Source organism: Lonchura striata, chromosome 5, assembly GCF_046129695.1.
Source record: "Lonchura striata isolate bLonStr1 chromosome 5, bLonStr1.mat, whole genome shotgun sequence".
In the NCBI taxonomy this organism is placed as follows: domain Eukaryota; kingdom Metazoa; phylum Chordata; class Aves; order Passeriformes; family Estrildidae; genus Lonchura; species Lonchura striata.
In genome coordinates this window covers 15,628,729-15,645,608 of record NC_134607.1, presented here as the reverse complement: position 1 = coordinate 15,645,608, position 16,880 = coordinate 15,628,729, and the positions used below count along the sequence as shown (strand labels likewise).

The following is a 16,880-nucleotide window of genomic DNA, read 5'->3' as shown; positions in this document are numbered from 1 at the left end:
GTGTCTGAGGAGGGAATTAATGAAGGCTATCAAGAGAGTCTGAGATAGAGAACACTCCTGGAAGAAAAGTATTTTGGAAGATGGCACTATGTGAGAAGCAATGATTTCACTACAATGGAAATAAACCAATGGGGAATCTTCTGATTGCAACAAGAGAACCATGGGAGGGAAATGTTATTTTGTTGTACAGAGTAACCATGCTGTGGGTAGTAAAGATGCCATCATCTTTTACTGGAACCCTCATCATCCTGCAAAAACATGCATCTTCTATTTAGGTAGGGGTTATGCATGTGGCTCCTTCCTATACTTCAGATCAAAGAAACATTTGGGGCAAAATGACCATCACCTTGAACCACTATCCTGGGGGAAAAATTAAGACAAAGGATCAAAAGACTAGAAAAAAATAGCACAAAAATGCTGCAGGCAAAGAGATGCATCTCCACCCCAAGAGAAAAATATTCCTTTTTAATAAATTCCTGTAATGTTTTGTAGATATTGAAAATATTCCAAAGTATAGCTCCGTGTAAATAGCAAGCTGGGTCTCCTCCTGCTCTTTAGCATTTCTCTTTGTTTACTCTCCATTTGAGGATAGAAAAAGCCTACAAGTGAGCACTGCAAATGGTGTATTTCAGGATGGATGGGATATTCAGAAAGACAGACACACGTAGCCTCCAATAAAACATGATGTACTCTGCCCAAGCCACCAGGGTCAAACAAACTAAAAAAATAAAAAAATAAAAAATAAAATAAAAAGGAAAAATCCAGTGTCTGCTTTATGAATGCTTCTCATTTGTGTGTGGAAATAATCTGATACCATGGTGATGGGAAGATGATATCCAGATTAGAGAGAGAGGCATGAAAAATATATTCTGGGCTGTGTGTATTCTCACCCTCATTGCCTTCTTGCTGCCAAACCCCATGTCTCAGGAGCAGAGATCCTGTGGGAGATTGCCCTGGCAGTGCTTCTGGAAGCAATGCCCAGCCAGGCCAGTTCACCCATTGCAAGGAGAGGTACTTGGCTAGAGACACCAGCTCCCATCTGTGAGCCCAAATGGCTCTGCTCAGCCCCTGCTCATCTCAGAAGAGCTTGGCATGTTCATCTGGTTAAAAAAACAACCCTTACCTTTGGCAATCAGCTCCTCCAGCTCCTGGTCGAATCCTTGTCGGTGGCATTTCCTCCAGAGCCCCATATTGGTGGAGTTGTACTGTCTGTTGCACTCGTCGACTGCGCTCATAGCAAAGATCTGCCTCCTGTTTCTTGCCAAGAGGAGTTTCCCTTCCCAGCGGTCCAACCTAGACCTGCTGGCCCTGAGAGGCAGGTTGTTGTTGGAGTTATAAATGAAGCCAGGATCATTTCTCTTAGTGGTGATGCTCTTGCACCTCTCCCTGTGCTTCCTGGCATCAGTTTCATACCAATGGTCAGAGCAGATTGCCACAGCCAGCATGCCAAGGGCACACAGAGCTAAAGAGAGGCCAGCATAGAGCAGTAACCTTCCAGCAGCCATGCCTCAGCTTCACAGAAACACCATGGACATCTTCACAACAGGCAAAGCCGTTGGGGGTGAGACCATGCAAAAGCCACCGGAGCAGCTGCTAGGTGTCACTTGGCACAGACTGCCTCAAACATCCCCAACTCCCGTGGCTCACATCCACGCTGCAGAGGGATGCTGAGAGCACTACAAAGTTCTGCTCTGGAGGCAGTCTTGGAGTCTCATCTGCCTCTTCTTCTCTGCAGAGGAGACCTGGTGAGGAGAAACACAGACTTTCACCAGTGACTCCCTCACCACAAGCACCCAAGTTACAGGGGCTGAAGGGATGAATCCCCCTGAAGACTCCTGATGGCTGATCAGTCCATTAATCTCTTTCAATCTGGCCCGCTCAAAAATCCAGAAGAGATGGCTTTCAGATCAGCAAGCTCACTATAGCATCATCACAGGACAGAAAAGTTCAACAGCCTGACATCTCCCACTTGCAAGCAGCCAGTTGTCCCGATGTCAGGAATGGGTGACTTGCTTTTTCTTTGTCAGTGGCTCAGCAAGAGCATCATCGTCTGGACGGTCGGTCACTTGCTTGGGTTTAAAGCGGGGTCGAAAGGGAGGGAGTGAGGAGGGGGAGCAATCTGTTGTTGTTGTTGCTGCTGCCGCTGCTACCGCTGCTGCTGCTGTTTGAAATCGTGGTTAAAGCATCCCCTCCCCGGTTGGCTCTGGGAACGCGGGCACTCACGCGTCTCTCCCTCAGCAGACTTCGCTGACAGCCACTGGCATCTTGGCTTCGGAGACACCTCGGCTTCTCTCTGCCAGCCTTCCCTTTCACTCTCCTGCTTTTGTCGCAGGCGCTGTCATCCAGGCAGCCGAACGCCGCGCTGCCTTCCTCCCGGCAGCGCTCCGGCAGCCTCCGGCTCTGGGCCGGGCAGGGGCGGCGGAGCAGCCGCAGCCCGGCAGGAGCCGCCGCCGGCCGCGCAGCGCCCGCTACGCAGCGCGGGGGGCTGCCCTCGGCCCCGGCATCCTGCTTCCACGCACACACACACACGCTGCTGCCCCCACTTCCTCCGGCAGCTGAAAAGCTTCCTCCGTCCCCGGCGCTGGGATGTGTTGTGCACAGTTTTCCTAACACGGCGGCACGTTAGCCATCTGCAAGATGAAGGCGGGCAGGGCTACGGCTGGCGGAGAGGATGCTGAGGAACGGGGAGGGGAGGGAGGTCGGGGGAAACCGAACCAAAACAAACCGGGGTGGAGAGGCGGAGGGGCGGAGGTGGGGGGGAGCTACACACCTTACACGGGGAGAGGAAAGCAGCCCCTAACTGTTGTCAACAGCTTTCGGGCTGCACCATTTCTATGCCATATGGCCCGATCTCCTCGTCGGAGCGGAGATGTTTTAGCTCAGCAGCTTGGTACGAATTGTATCCCCGGCATCAGTAGTTATATATTCAGACATATTTTTTTTTCTTCCTTAAATTTTCACTCCCTTTCTCTTTAATGGGAATAACTCACCCATCTTGTAGAGATCAAATGCAACAGAAGGCGAGCTGCAGTCCCCAAGCTTTAGAAATTTCATTTCACCGTTTTTAACCCAAATAATAGCAAATCCAATCTTCTGTACACCTGGGATTCTTTCCTTGTTCAAACACCGAGCCCTGCAGCCTTGGCCGAAGCCTACAGACCGAGCATACAGAGCTCTGAGCCAAAAGCCAGTGATGTCACCCATGCAACGTGAGACTCATTTCTTATTTCTCTATCCTCCTTAAAGATAAACTGCACCACTTCCCAGGCAAGAAATGTCGAAGCCTTCCTTTCTTAAGAGGGGAAAATGTAAAACCTGGATTTAACTGGATCTTCATCATTCTTGATCACAAGCCCTTACATTATGTCAACCAAATCCAAAACAAGTGGAGCTGTTTCTCACTGCACCAAAAAAATCCCAGCCTGCTACATAGTAGAGAGCTTGAAAGAAATCCTGGATTCTAGATCCAGAAAGCTGAGGCCTCCAGACTGTGAAATGTACTGTTTAAAAAAGAAATACACATGGTCATTTCCCTTGCACCAGAAAGGCCTGGATGCTGGCACATTCTGACCACAGCATCCTGCAGTTGACAGAGGAACCAAATTAGCTCCAACCAATATTTGGCTCCGCCTGACTCCACAGCATGAAAGGCAAACAATGCAGTTGCTCCTACTGCACCAAAAAGTCCACAGTCCAATGCCTCCCCACAGATGTATGCTACAAAAATCTATATCCATACTGGATCCTACCAGCTTTTGGCCCCTGAATCCCAAGCTGTGTCATCTGAATTGAAAATAAGCACAGCCTCTGTGGGGCTGGTGACAGCTCTTGCCCCCAAGAGGAGAGCCCTGAGATTTTGCTAGCTTTTAACCCTAGTCACCCAAATTATACTTGCTCCAGTGGGGAGAGCAGATGTGGTAGCTCTTTGTGGATCGGAAATACATACCTGCATTTTCTTGTAGAATACAGCTGCACCGGGAAAATACTAACCTGTATGGCTGGACCATAACAAGTTTTGGCACCAAACCAAATTGTATTTTTGAAAAAAAACCCCAAAATATCTCCCATTTTACCTGGCAAAACCAGGGTCCAGATCAAGTGGGATTGCAGCTATGGAGTATCTGTGTCATTAAACCATTTTTGGTGTGAAATGTACTGTATTCTCTAAACACCTTGCAGAATTATGAAACTGACAAAGAAAAGTCAGTCATCCAAACCATAAAGGTTATAATCATCTCCATCTACTGAACCAGGTCTATTGCAAAATTTCACTGTTGTGTTATGAATATTCACTGTATCTGGAAAGGTCTAGGTAAATTTAAGAGTTTTACTGGAAAAAGGGACTAGTTTAATTTTTTAAATAGTAACTTCCCTTTGTTGTTAATAATAACAGCCAATATTTAAAAATCTCAGGTTTTTTTTAAAAATAGTTCAGCACAGATGGATCCACTTCTATAACTGGATTTTTCAAGCAACTACATGTCAGTAGATGTTACAGTAGACCTGGAGCAAATACTTGTTGTCTGTTCAGAGATAAAATTTAGAGTTTTGTGGTGAAAAGCTGTTGGCTCCTATAAGAACATGGAGGTTTCTTGTATCACACCCACACAGAGATGAAAATGCACCTGGATTTCTTTGTCAATTTTTAGCAGCAAGTCCCAAGCTGAAGTATGAAACAGGGAACAGGCCTAATTTTACCAGCCATATTTTTTGGCTGATTGTTGGATTTTCTGTTCAAGCACAAGAGCCTGCTATGCTTATTCTCTATTTAGATTGAATTTGAAAACAAAACTGGGTTTTGCCTGATCCAGTTCTAACAGAGCTGGAAGACTGGGACTAAGAGCAGAATGGAAGAACCAGCTAATAGAACTGGTTTTTCTCATTTTGCTGGCCAAAGATATGTGAGAGGATGGGAAAATCATATAATGGAATCACACCTACATTTCCTTCTCGTTAAACATTAGGATTTCAGTCCAAAGAGCCAAATTTTGGTTAGACCCAGAGAGGTTCAGGTGCCAGGCTTTCCCATCACATTCCAAGACAACAAGACAGTTTGTGGCACGAGGACTTTTGTACCTGGAGAAGCCAGACTTGTTCTGTCTTCCCATTCTTAAGCATGGTTTTGAAAGCCCAAATTGACATTCAGTTCCAGGTTTTATCTTTTTCTCTGAAAAGTCATTTTACTGGCAGTTTCTATGCTTCCCCCCCCCCCCCCCCCTTTGCTTGCATTTGTAGCTTTATCAGATGCAGTCTATATCTTTCTGTAAGTCACCTTAAACATATAACTGCAAAAGAAATTGTTGGATTTTAGCCCCTCTTTAACTCTTAGAATTAAACATTTTTCCAAATCATCACCACTTTTTTTCGGGAGGGGAGAATATTGCTTGCTGCAGGCATTAGGAACCTGCCCTATGTCTCTAACCGGGATTATTACAGACAGCCCCTTCTCAGCATAAACAGATCATTATTAAATTTTCTTCCTCCCACCCCACCCTGCCTCACTACAGGGAGAAAAAACAACCCTTGTCGATCTTCTGATGAATGTAAGCTGGGAGAAAGACATTTAAAAAAAAAAAAATAAAAACCCACAACCCCTCCACGTACACACGACATGGAAACCGCTCCCGACAATGAATTAAGGACATCTCAGTGCAGGGAGCTAATTCATGGCTCTTAAATGAATCAGGGGGTGAAAATGCAGTTTCAGCGACGGAATGAAAGCTGAGGTTTTCTTTTCTGCGGGTTACAATTTCAGTGATCCACGGAGAAAGCCAGAATGCACAGGAAAACATGTCTGAAGGCACGGGGCAGAGGAGCGGAGCCCGGTGAGTCTGTTCAGAGGCAGTTCCTTGTGCCCAGCCGTGCTGCCTGCCAGACCTCCCCAGGGACGATGTCCCAGAGCTGGGGCCGGTCTCCTCCGTTCCAGCATCGCTCCCGCTCCCTGAGCATCCTCCAGCGACCATCGCCCACCGCCCCTCCAGAGCTGCAGACACAAAAGCAAAGAGAGCGCCTCTACAAAGGTACACAGAGGTGGGGTCTGGGGCTAGGAGGGGGAAGGGCAGAGTAAATGGACAGAGTAAATGTACAACCAATTGCAATTTGCATTTCTTCGTCGGTTTTTTTTTTTTTCTGGGGTCTTTTTTTGTTTGTTTGTTTTGGGGGGGTGGGGTCTTTTCTACATCAAAATGACCTCCACCATATTTTTCTTCCTTCGTCTTTCTTTTTTTTTATTTTTTTTTCTTTTTAAATAAAAAGAATTCAGTGCCATCTAGTGGGGGAGGGGATCGAGCAAGTCAAGGTGCTGCCGATTCCCACGATCTATACTTCCAATTCAGTTATTCAACAGGGAGAGACGACCCTCGGTATTTCCCTGCTCTCTCTGTGGTCTGCAGCTCCCCAGAGGTGATGTTTAATTTACATGGGCTCCAGCCTTCATTCTTTGTAAAGAATCACCTACTGAAGTCAAAGGAACTCGTCCTAGTGTTGTATTACCTGAAGCAGTGCTGGCTCTGGAGGCAGTTCACTGCCCTAATTACAGGATTTCAAACACAAGACAGTAATCAAACCAAACATAGATATAACAAATTACGTCTACTAACATTTTTTATCATTCCAGTGCACCTTGAATACTGGTCTCTGTGAATCCTCAGCATGTCAGCCCTTCTAATAACACAGTCATAAAAGATGCTACCATAATAGCGCCTTATGATAACTCCCACAAACACTTGACCCATCATTCAAACAGATTTGGGGTGTTCAGGTGACTCAGAACCAAACAGAGGCTCTATAAAGGAAGATCTGAACCACAAAACACTATATAAAACTTTGTAATCTAAACCCCAGGCATTAACCAGTTGTCAATGTCCCTTCTATTTTTTTTTTAACTGGAAAAGAGTTTTCAAAGGGAAGCATCAGCCAGCTGCATAAACACGGGCTAGCCACACACACATACACACACATACACTCTCAGAGACACAGAGAATAGGCACACAGCTGTCTACATACTTGTGTAGCTGTGCACACACTGATATCTAGCTGCACACAACAGCACCTAGTTGGATGTCCTCTACCCTCCCCACTGACAACTCCCCAAAGAGATTAGTTTTGCTCTCTCTAAAAATAAAAAAAAAAAGTTAAGCAAGTTAGTGAATGCCAGATTTAAGATCATTCATTAATTTGCCCAGCATACAAACACTATGATACAATCTTTAATAATATGATTTTTGTTTCCATGGGTCTCCCATTTTTTACAGTGCAAGGGATGAATGTTGCTCACTTAATGAACACTATTCAAATTTTCTCCTATCCTTATCATCCAATGTGTGGTGCATGTACTATTTATTGCAGAGCATCCAGATCTCACATTGCATACAGAATGATTAATTTCCTCATGGGCTTTTCTATTGTGGTGCTCTAATTGTAGTGTTGGAGGGCTGGGGGATTTTTTACAAACATCAAGGAACTTATCTTCACAGCTCCCTGCTGAGGGACAGAGATAAAAGGCAGTATTTTCAAACATGTCAGTATATTTTGGGTACTCTATTAAAAGAACTTAGAGCCTAAGCTTCCAGAGTACTTAGCACCTTCTTTCCTCCGAGAACAAACAGCTCACAGCCCCTTTTGCTCTAGGTACAGTGGGCAGAATTTCCACAAATTAGTCATGGGTGACTGAAACTGGACACACAGAAAATGGGGACCACATGTACAGAAGTTGGGAAGAATGTAATTTTTTTGAATCACCAAGCTTCATAACAGTAAATTTCACAAAGGGTGAAACAAAATCCGGTTTTCAATTTAAATTCAAATGCCTGTGACCATGACTTTTCCTACCTGTCCTCATCTGCTAGGCTTACTGCTCAGCCTCCAAACTGTCCACCAAACAGCCACCACCTCAGGACTGCAGAGTCCTGGTTCATCTGACATCTACAGTAAATGAAAACAGAATCTGGGCAGAAATCAGGATGTGATAATGTATTTTACCTCATGACCACAAGTCACAAGTGAATGGCAGTCCATGGGCAATATTTATTTTGGTGTTTTCTTAGAGTCTTCATTTACTGACCTGAGGTTGTGATGGACAAGGGAAGCACACAAGAGCTGAGGTCAGGAGCTGAATGGAAGGTATCATCAAAAGAATAGATTTGGTTTTGGAGAAAGCAAAATGAATTGCTGGGCCAAAGGCAGGAGGACAGGTAGGTGAGATGTCTTAGACCATATTTTTCAATAAAGCAGAGGGAATGGCCAACACTAAAGGGCCTCACAGAGAGACCAGTAAAAGATTGTGCACACATAAAAAGAACATCAGTATAATGTTGTTTTTCCAAAGACAAAACAAAACAAAACAAAAGGCTGTTGGCTTTTCACTAAAATTGCTTCCTCCTGTTAAAACTTTTCATTATTTATCTGTCAGCTAAACCACATCACTGTTAACAACCTAAGGCTGCACTGTGGACATGGCTATGTATGATAATCACTGCTCTTCATGAGAACATCTCCAGGAATGCTTTTAAGCTCAGGCAAAACAAAGATGAACTATTTTAAACAAAACTTTTCCCTGCACTGCCCAGTGTGGACAGCTTGGAAAATGTCAGCCCAAGCAGTTGAAGTTTAGCAGAGCTATAAGGTGCTGAAAACAAGGCCAGGTAGGCAAACTCAGATGACTGAAAACATTATCCCTGAACCCCTGCACCACCTCTACACAGCCCGAGTGTCCATGGGCACTGTGCTAAACTGCAGAAAGACTTGGGAGATACTACTGCACCTCTGAAGGCATTGCCAACAGCTTTAGTGGTTTCAACCAGGTGGTAGGATCTAAATGTAGATCATGCCATGTTTAACATATTGAGTTCTAAAGTCAAATACTTGGGAAAGCCATTCAGGTCTCTTGAGTCCTGGGTAAACACTCAAGTGCTTCCAGTAACAGAGGAGAAACAAGAATGTTTAAAGAAAAGGAAAAGGCCTAAGCTGCAGAGGTTTAAGCCTCTATTGGAAGAGAAAGTTCTGCTCGAGACAACTCAGATAAAGCAAGGCTCTTTCAAATTCATCTCCCTAAATACAGAAAACAGATCTTAGCCCCAGCTCTCACAAGCAGAGATTCAGCTCCAATTTACTGCTCTCTGAGATCACAGCAGTCACTCTGAGTTCTGCTTACTGTCTTGCCAACAACTTCACGTTCTACAGCTTCTTCTCTGAGCTGGACAGGCTTCTGCATGAACAGACCTGTTTCCTCAAAAGCCTTGCTATGAGGACTGCTGCTTGATTCAAGCCCATCTCTGCTTCCCCCTGTTTGCCTTTTGGATACATCAAGCCCAGCCTCCTACCCAAAATCCTGCTACAGGAAAAACCCATTGCTTGCTGCAGAGAGGAAGGTGACATTGCTCTGAATGCAGGAGTTTTATAGCAAGGTCACTTGCTGCCTAAAGCCAGCTACAAAAGCAAGATGGCTCTCAACATCACCATCATTGGGCTCAGCTGAAAACAGGAGATTTCACTTCATTAAAATTCATAGATCTTGTGACTCTTATAGAAATAGCAAGAAGAATCCAGGATGGCAGAGATGAGATATTAGGGCCAAAGAGTACTGACTGAGAGCAAAAGCTCAGACCTCTGTCTGCCAAAAATAAGCATATTTGGTAAGAGGTGGCTTTAATTCTTAAAGTTACATCTAACACATTGATCTTCAATATATTAAAGCCTGATTAATTCTGTTTTTTCTTTACTGCATCAATATGTATTCATATAGGCAACCTAATGCAAAGGTATATCTGCAGTACTGTTGGGTTGCTTGACATGGCAAGTCAAACTGCACTAAACTTCCCCTAAACTTCTGACAGATTTCAGAATACATTGTTCATTCCCACAGAGAGTTTTGGACATGGTTTCTACCAGCAGTATTTTCTGAGCTAATGCAGTGAAAGTCATTGCCACAGCCTTTGTAGATGGATAACGTGGTGTTTCATAGTGAATGTATCACATTTGTGATTGACTCTCAGCTATTAATTAAATTCATTGCTTCTTTTAGTCACAAAAGAAGAAAAATGATTAATTAAAAATCAGAATTCACAGATCATAAGAAGACATCACAGAAGCAACTGGAGAGAAAACCAGTAATCAAAACAAAAACCAGCAACTGCTTGGAAAATTATATTCTCTAAAAGCACTCCTTCATTTTGGAACAAGACTCAGAAGCAAGACTTCAGTCTTCACCTATTCTATTTGACTGCGAAGTCCCAACAGAGTAGATTCATTTAAATAATTTTTTTAAAAGGTATATAAAAATATATTGTGTGCTGCTGTAAAAGCAGCTGACATCTAGGATGATAAACTCTCTATTTAGACATAAGCATGCTGCCATCTTCAACAGTTTTGCATTTACTTCTCTTCATTTATTATCACCTATTATATTTGCATCAAAATAAAGTAGCTGGTTCTTCAGAGTTCATCTGTTTGTGCAGTTCATTTCCCCAACTCATGCTTCAGGACTGTGATATCACAATTACACCTTGCACTCTGAAGTTGTTCCAGGGAGAACTGCTGGGCCATGACAGACAGGCATTTATTCCCCTTTGCTGCAATGGCCTCCAGTAAGTACCCACCAAACAAGAAATCATGGGGAGTACCAAGCTTCAGTGACCATACTCTGATTGTCCATGATAAAGAAACAGGCCTGCAAGAAGTTACTTGTTTCCAGAGAAATAATGTTTCCAAGACTAAGAAACAAAATTTCCCAATGACAAAAAACAAAAACAAAAACAAACAAACAAACAAACAAACAAACAAAAACCACAACAACAAAAAAACCTGAAAATTTATGACTCACAGAAATAAAATCTGAAGAAGGAATTTTTCTCAGGAAAAAGGGAACAAATGTCCAGAAAGCATGTGTAGGAGCATGGCTTACTCAGCCTGGGTACCAGCAAGGTCAGAGAGAAAGAACTGAACCAAAAAAAGGCCTCTACAGAATGCTTCTAACAGGCTGAAGCAACTGAGGCTGAGAAGTGCATGTATTGATTATGATTCTCCAGACAGGCAAATTCTAAACCAGAGAGCACCTCTGGTTCCATAACTAACAGCAGCCTCATGTCACCCACCAGGACTACAGCAAGGAACTCCAAACTAAAACCAAAACTATTATCTGTTTCAATAACTCTGCCTTCAAAAGGCTCTGTGGGGGAGGAAGGTTGATCAATGATGTTTAGGTCTACAAAGAGCACTACTGAAATGACTGGGTACCTGGGAGTCCAGACAGATCTTGGAAAAATCTGCTGACTTAGAAATCAAGGCAGCCAGAGTGGCTATCCAGAGTGCTCCCAAAGACCTAACAATCTATCCCGTGATCAGCACTGGTCGAGATATTCTAAGACAAGAAGTGACCTAAACCAGGAAAATATTAAGAGAAATCTGCATTGAAATGCACCACAGGGGTCAACAGAGGTCAACAAAATCAAAGTCTGCTGTAACTCAGGGCAACCACCAGCTCACAAACCCAAGAGGTCTAGATCCAAGACAGTATCTTGAAAAGAGTTCAGCTTGAAGAAACAGAAATGTGAACTCAAACAGACCCAACTAATCTCCTTGGATTTTATGTTTAAGAGATTGATTTATTCCTGAAAATTCTATTGCTGGAACATTTTTATTCACTCTGTTTTCACACTTGGTCAAACAGAATTAGAGATTAACAGTTTTGTGATCCCGTTTGAAAGCCTTGGTGGATGTCCTTTCAGATGAGTGTTGCAAGGAATTATGGAAGAGAAACTACAAGAGCTTTTATCAGCAGTGAGCCAGATGTCTCCATTATTTATTCTCTTTTGCTGATTCTGTCATTTTAATATTTGTCCTTTTTTTTCCTCCCCTCTGCAATCCTCTGTTCCAGCCAAAAAATATGTGTCTTTGTTACTGTTGCCTTTAAAAATTTTATGTGCATGTTGCTAGGAAAGTAACAATAACAGTTCTGTAGTATGTTTTTCACAAGGGGAAGCCAAAACATTTTCTAAGAATCAATTAATCTTCACAACCCATTTCTGAAGCAGACATTATTTTCCCCAGTTTACAGAGAGATGAAATGGCAGACAGGTTAATTAACTTGCTCAAGGTCATCCAGTGAGTTAGCAATCGAGCTGCAAAAAAACCCCAAGATTCAACAATTCCCATTCCCAAACCCTTCACCTAACCACTAAGAAATATCCCTTCTCTTCGGGCTTAAGTATTTTGTTGAAATCTATCACTGACCACTTATTCTGACATATTGTTGAATTCCAAATTAGTCAGTCTAAGTGACAAAGATGGAAGCGTGGGGAGCTCCACAGCATCCTTTGCCTGTTCAGCCTTGTGCAGAGCCACTACGCCGGACAGCTCCTCTCCCATTAAAAATGGATGTGTTACAGATCTCCTGCAGAACTGCCAATATCATTGCAGGCACTGCTCCGAGGGCGCTGCACAAGAGACACACGGCACCGGCTCACTTTCCCCAGGAGGAGGGAAGGCTGCCTCAACAGCCTGGCTGCTGGGGAAAGCAATCAACTCAAAATACCAAGTAGCTTTGAAAAATAATTTCTGTTTTCCTCTTAAACTGCATCTCCCTTCCAAGTGTTCCCTGTGTTAGACAGCTGGAGTGGCAGTACTTAATAGTGACATCTTTGTGGATTCCACTCTGGCATTAGTTTGATGAGTTACTTTAAAGTCAAAATATCCTTTAAATGCCCACCCAGAGTCTGTCAGTCTCTTAACACTGCGCATTCTCTCCGGAGGGATTTGCAATTCAGATGTCTTCACGGCTCAGCATGAATTGCTGTGCAACAAAATACAGTTGAAATTTTCCAATTAATCATGAACACATAATGAATAACAAATTATTTTTAAACATGCATGTAGCCAATGCAGTTCTACCAAATGCTCAGAGGGTCCTTCTACTTACTCAGATGATTTTGTTCCATTATTTATGTCAGTATTTATTACAATAAAATGTTAGAGATCATGTTGCAGCACAACAGTTTTAAGCATAAGACTTAAGAATGAAGTTGATCACTTTGTCATACAGGTACTGCTCAAATGCCTCATTTCCAAGATCAAAGGATACAAGTTCAGACTCTGCTTTCCTCCAAATGTCAATAAACAAGCACCAATGAGCAGACTGTCACCGTGATCTTTTTTTCTTTCTGGGTATACCTTTGCCTTATCAGGACAAACAATGGAACAAATGCTGCATTTTGTCAAGATTTTGCCTTAGAGCTGTCATTCAGTTATAAATTAAATACATACAGAAGATGAATTAAATAGACAAACAATTCTAGATCACTATTGATCAAAACTACTGCCAACTATTTGTGAAAAGGTTCTTCATTATACTTTATCGTGAGGTCTCTTCTCTTTTTTTTCTCTTTGGCTGCTTTGCAGGTGTTCCATGAATGTCTCTCCCCTCTCTTCATTTCCTTTCTCCACAACAGTCCCTGTACAGAGAATCCCCATGTTGTCTTCTACTCCATGTCATTCTCCTTTAACTCCTTTCTAGGGTTTTCAGCTTTTTCACTCACCCATCTCCCACTGACTTTCTTGTTAATAATTGTTAACAAGTCCAAACACTTTGCTCTGCTTGCAACAAAAAGCTCAAGAGGATCTAACAACATGTCCATCAAATTCAGCTCATCACAAACCCACCCATTCCTGCAGTCAGTCTCTGCTGCATTCTTCCATTCCCTTAGCATGCCAAGTCTCATTTGGACTCTGAAGACCTCGAGGTGGGGATGTTGAGTTTGCACTCTCTGACAGAATATAGGGAGACACAGTGTCCCAGATAAGGTGAGCAAGACTTTTTGGGTCCATGGATTGCAAACCAGATCATTCTCCGTCTGTGCAAATTTGCAGATGTGTTGAGTTGTTGTTTTGTTGACTGATGTGACCCCAATTTTCCATTCTGAGTGTCTGCACACTGCCTTACTGGCACACTAACCCTGGCTGGGTGCTCTGCAAGCAATTCTCCTCATAACCACAGCAACAACAGTGACATAAATAGACCCTTGTAAGTGTACATTTTTCCTTTGATTTCATAATAATAGTGGTAATGGCTGACAGGAGAAACAGCTGAGGAAAAAGGCAGAAAAATTTAAATAATGCAGACCTTTTTATATTTGTGCTTCCACCACACCAAAAAGACCATGCTGGAGCCTGCAAGTATAGGCAGCAGCAACACTTTGAAGGAAAGAGGAAGATGCTTTCCAGTGGTCTATATGCCAGTTTTCAGAGTGTGTAACATGTAAGTAAAATATTTTCATTGATGAGGAGGAATGAGATTGAACTGATGTAACTACTGAATCAGGCAGGATGATTTAACAAAATTGATTAAAATACTTTGCTCCAATCCTTTAACATAAATGAAGAAATTTGAAGATTGAGAAGGTAAGAGTGCATATGAAAACACCATCATTATTCTAGAGATGCAGAGACAGTAATTTGTTCCAACTAACCCTGTTAAGGAGGGCTGGAATGAAGTGGAGCTGACTGCAGAGAATCAGGCTGCTTATCCCTGCACTGTACCAGAAGTGTGCTCAGTTTGAAGCTGTGTGAGGAAAAAGCCCCAACAGCCAGAAGCCACATCTCATTACACTTTCCAAAAACTTATTTTCTGTGACAGACTGCACTTCTGTTAATCCAGTCTGCATGGAAGAAGTACTTTTGAACTCATAATGTTTAAACAACTTAATCACAGAACAAAAAGGGGGTATCTGTTTAGGAACCAGTAATCATAATTTGATTATAACAAGGACAGTTGTTATAAAAAGGACAAAGGACAAAGTCCCAGTCAGGGAAATTGTCTCTCTTTTTCCCCCCCGCCACACTCTCTGTCACACACACAGGGATGCTTCAGAGTGACCTTCTCCATAAAGATGGGAGAAATGATGAGAAAATTGCTATTCAAAAATAGAGACAGATATGTAAATGAGAATACTTATGATCTTACTCCACATAGTCATGATTGCTTAATTAACAAAATGGCCAATTTTGGCTGAAGGACAACTTTGTCTCAGCAGCAGAGTGAAGGAAGCGCCCAGAAGTTAAAAGCATGGTATAGAACAACACAGAAAGGCAAAATAAAGGAAAAAATGTTCTGTTAATACAAAAAATGAAGACTACAGGAATAACATAAATGGTGTGACTACAGACAGCAAAATGAGGGGCGCAATAGTGCTGATTTGTGTGTCTAGAGATGGTAAAATAGCATAGAAGTGGCAGAAATGCTAAAAACCTCTATTTCCTCCTTAGAAATATTAAGGAAGAGGCACTTTTCCTATCTTGCAGGAAAAAAAAAAAAGAAAAAATAAGCACTTTTCCATCCATTAGTCAGTTATGAAAATGGTAGGCAAGATCTACTAGAGCAAACATTTTAAAATTAGGATGTCTACAGAACTTTTATATGACAGTGTTTGATTAACTGGTTGAAGAAATTCCATTAATGTTCATTCTTAATAATCACAGAATCATATAAAGGCTTGGGCCACAGAGGAACTTAAATATCATCTAGTTCCAGCCCCTCCCTGCCATGGGCAGGAACACCTTCCACTAGATCAGGAATAGAAAGGGAATTAGAGGATCATGCCAATATTCAAAAAGGACAAGAAAGGAGAATGGGTTGCACAGGCCATGAGGCTGCTCTGCCTGTGACAAGCATGGAAAAGGTGACAGAAAATTAATTAAGGAAGGATGACAGAATAACAATTTGTTCAATGCTTGGCAGAATTTGCTCTTCTAGAAAATAGGGCAAGCCAGACAAACCCAATTTGCTTCTTTGATGGCATTACACATTTGGCATATAAATGCAATCACATAATTGTCATTTACTCAGATGTTTGCACAGAGTCTGATTTAGCACCTCCTGGCACTGATTAAAAATTAGCATAAATCAAGCACTGGGAAAGCTCATCTCTAGTGGGATTGTCAGAGGCCAGAGGTGTGCCAGGGGAAGTGTAGCAGGGTCAGGTGCCCATCCCCACACCTCAGGGGCTCCCCTGGGAACACACCACACTCCAGGTTCGGGGCATGGAGTGAGTGACCAGCTCGCCACCTTCACCAGCAGCAAGAGACCAAGAGGACACTTGTGCTGAAAGACTGAGATTGCGCAGGTAAATTTGCCAAGGGAGATACATTTATGCAGCTGAATAACCATCTTCGAAAACAAGCAGCAGGAGGGAAGCAAAAGTTATGAGAGAAAGGAGTGGCAAAGAGCACAGGAGACATACACCCTGAATTTGGAGTAGAGAAACAATCTCTCAAAGTGGTTTGGAAACACAGTGAATGACAAACATTTGTGGGGCTACTAAACTCTCATCTCTTTTCAGTAAAACCAGATTTTGACATTTGTCCCAGTTTGCAGCCTGGACAAGGCCATGAGTGAAGACCTGGCTTTCAGCTCTTTGTGTAAATTCATGCTCTCTCCCAAGAGTAAAACCAGCTTGGTTTTATTAACCTGAACACACGTTCTTACGGAGCGAGGCTGCTGACTGGACGTGCCAGTGTGGACACCTCACACCACCCTTCCTTCCCTGGCAAAACCAAAGAATAAGGCTCTATGTGGACTTGTCATCAGCTTTTAATGAGGATATCCGCTTTTCTCATTTCGTTATTAGATTTAAGCATATAATTCCAAAGCTGCTTAAATGAAAGAAAGGGAGTCACAACGAAAACGTTTTGCTCTTGACGCAGGAGGGTGCGACCCTCTCCTGGTGTGATCCTTGTGGGTCTCTCCCAGCTCAGGATACTCTGTGATTCCGTGGCTCCAGCACCGTGGGGACAGCTCCCGGCGAGCCGCCATGGAGCGCGGGGAAGGAGCGGGAACAGCAGCGGGAGGAGGAGGAGGAGGAGGAGGAGGAGGAGGAGGAGGAGGAGGACGA

At 43.0% G+C, this 16,880-nt stretch overlaps 1 protein-coding gene and 1 long non-coding RNA gene across 2 annotated transcripts in view; one reads left to right on the top strand and one right to left on the bottom strand.

Moving 5' to 3' along the window:
• The window catches only part of TMEM178B (transmembrane protein 178B), a 218,055-nt gene extending 214,860 nt beyond the window's left edge, over positions 1–3,195 (bottom strand). Inside the window, exon 1 of the mRNA XM_021552032.3 lies at positions 1,124–3,195. Within this exon, the coding sequence (XP_021407707.1) occupies positions 1,124–1,505 (382 nt within the window). The 5' untranslated portion in view covers positions 1,506–3,195. The remainder of the gene's footprint in view (positions 1–1,123) is intronic.
• Positions 3,196–5,289: 2,094 nt separating this feature from the next.
• LOC110482631 (uncharacterized) lies at positions 5,290–13,129 on the top strand. The gene is made up of 3 exons (XR_002467443.3): positions 5,290–5,543; positions 5,756–6,020; positions 8,411–13,129. It is a non-coding gene; the product is annotated as an uncharacterized LOC110482631 (long non-coding RNA).
• Positions 13,130–16,880: the final 3,751 nt, after the last annotated feature.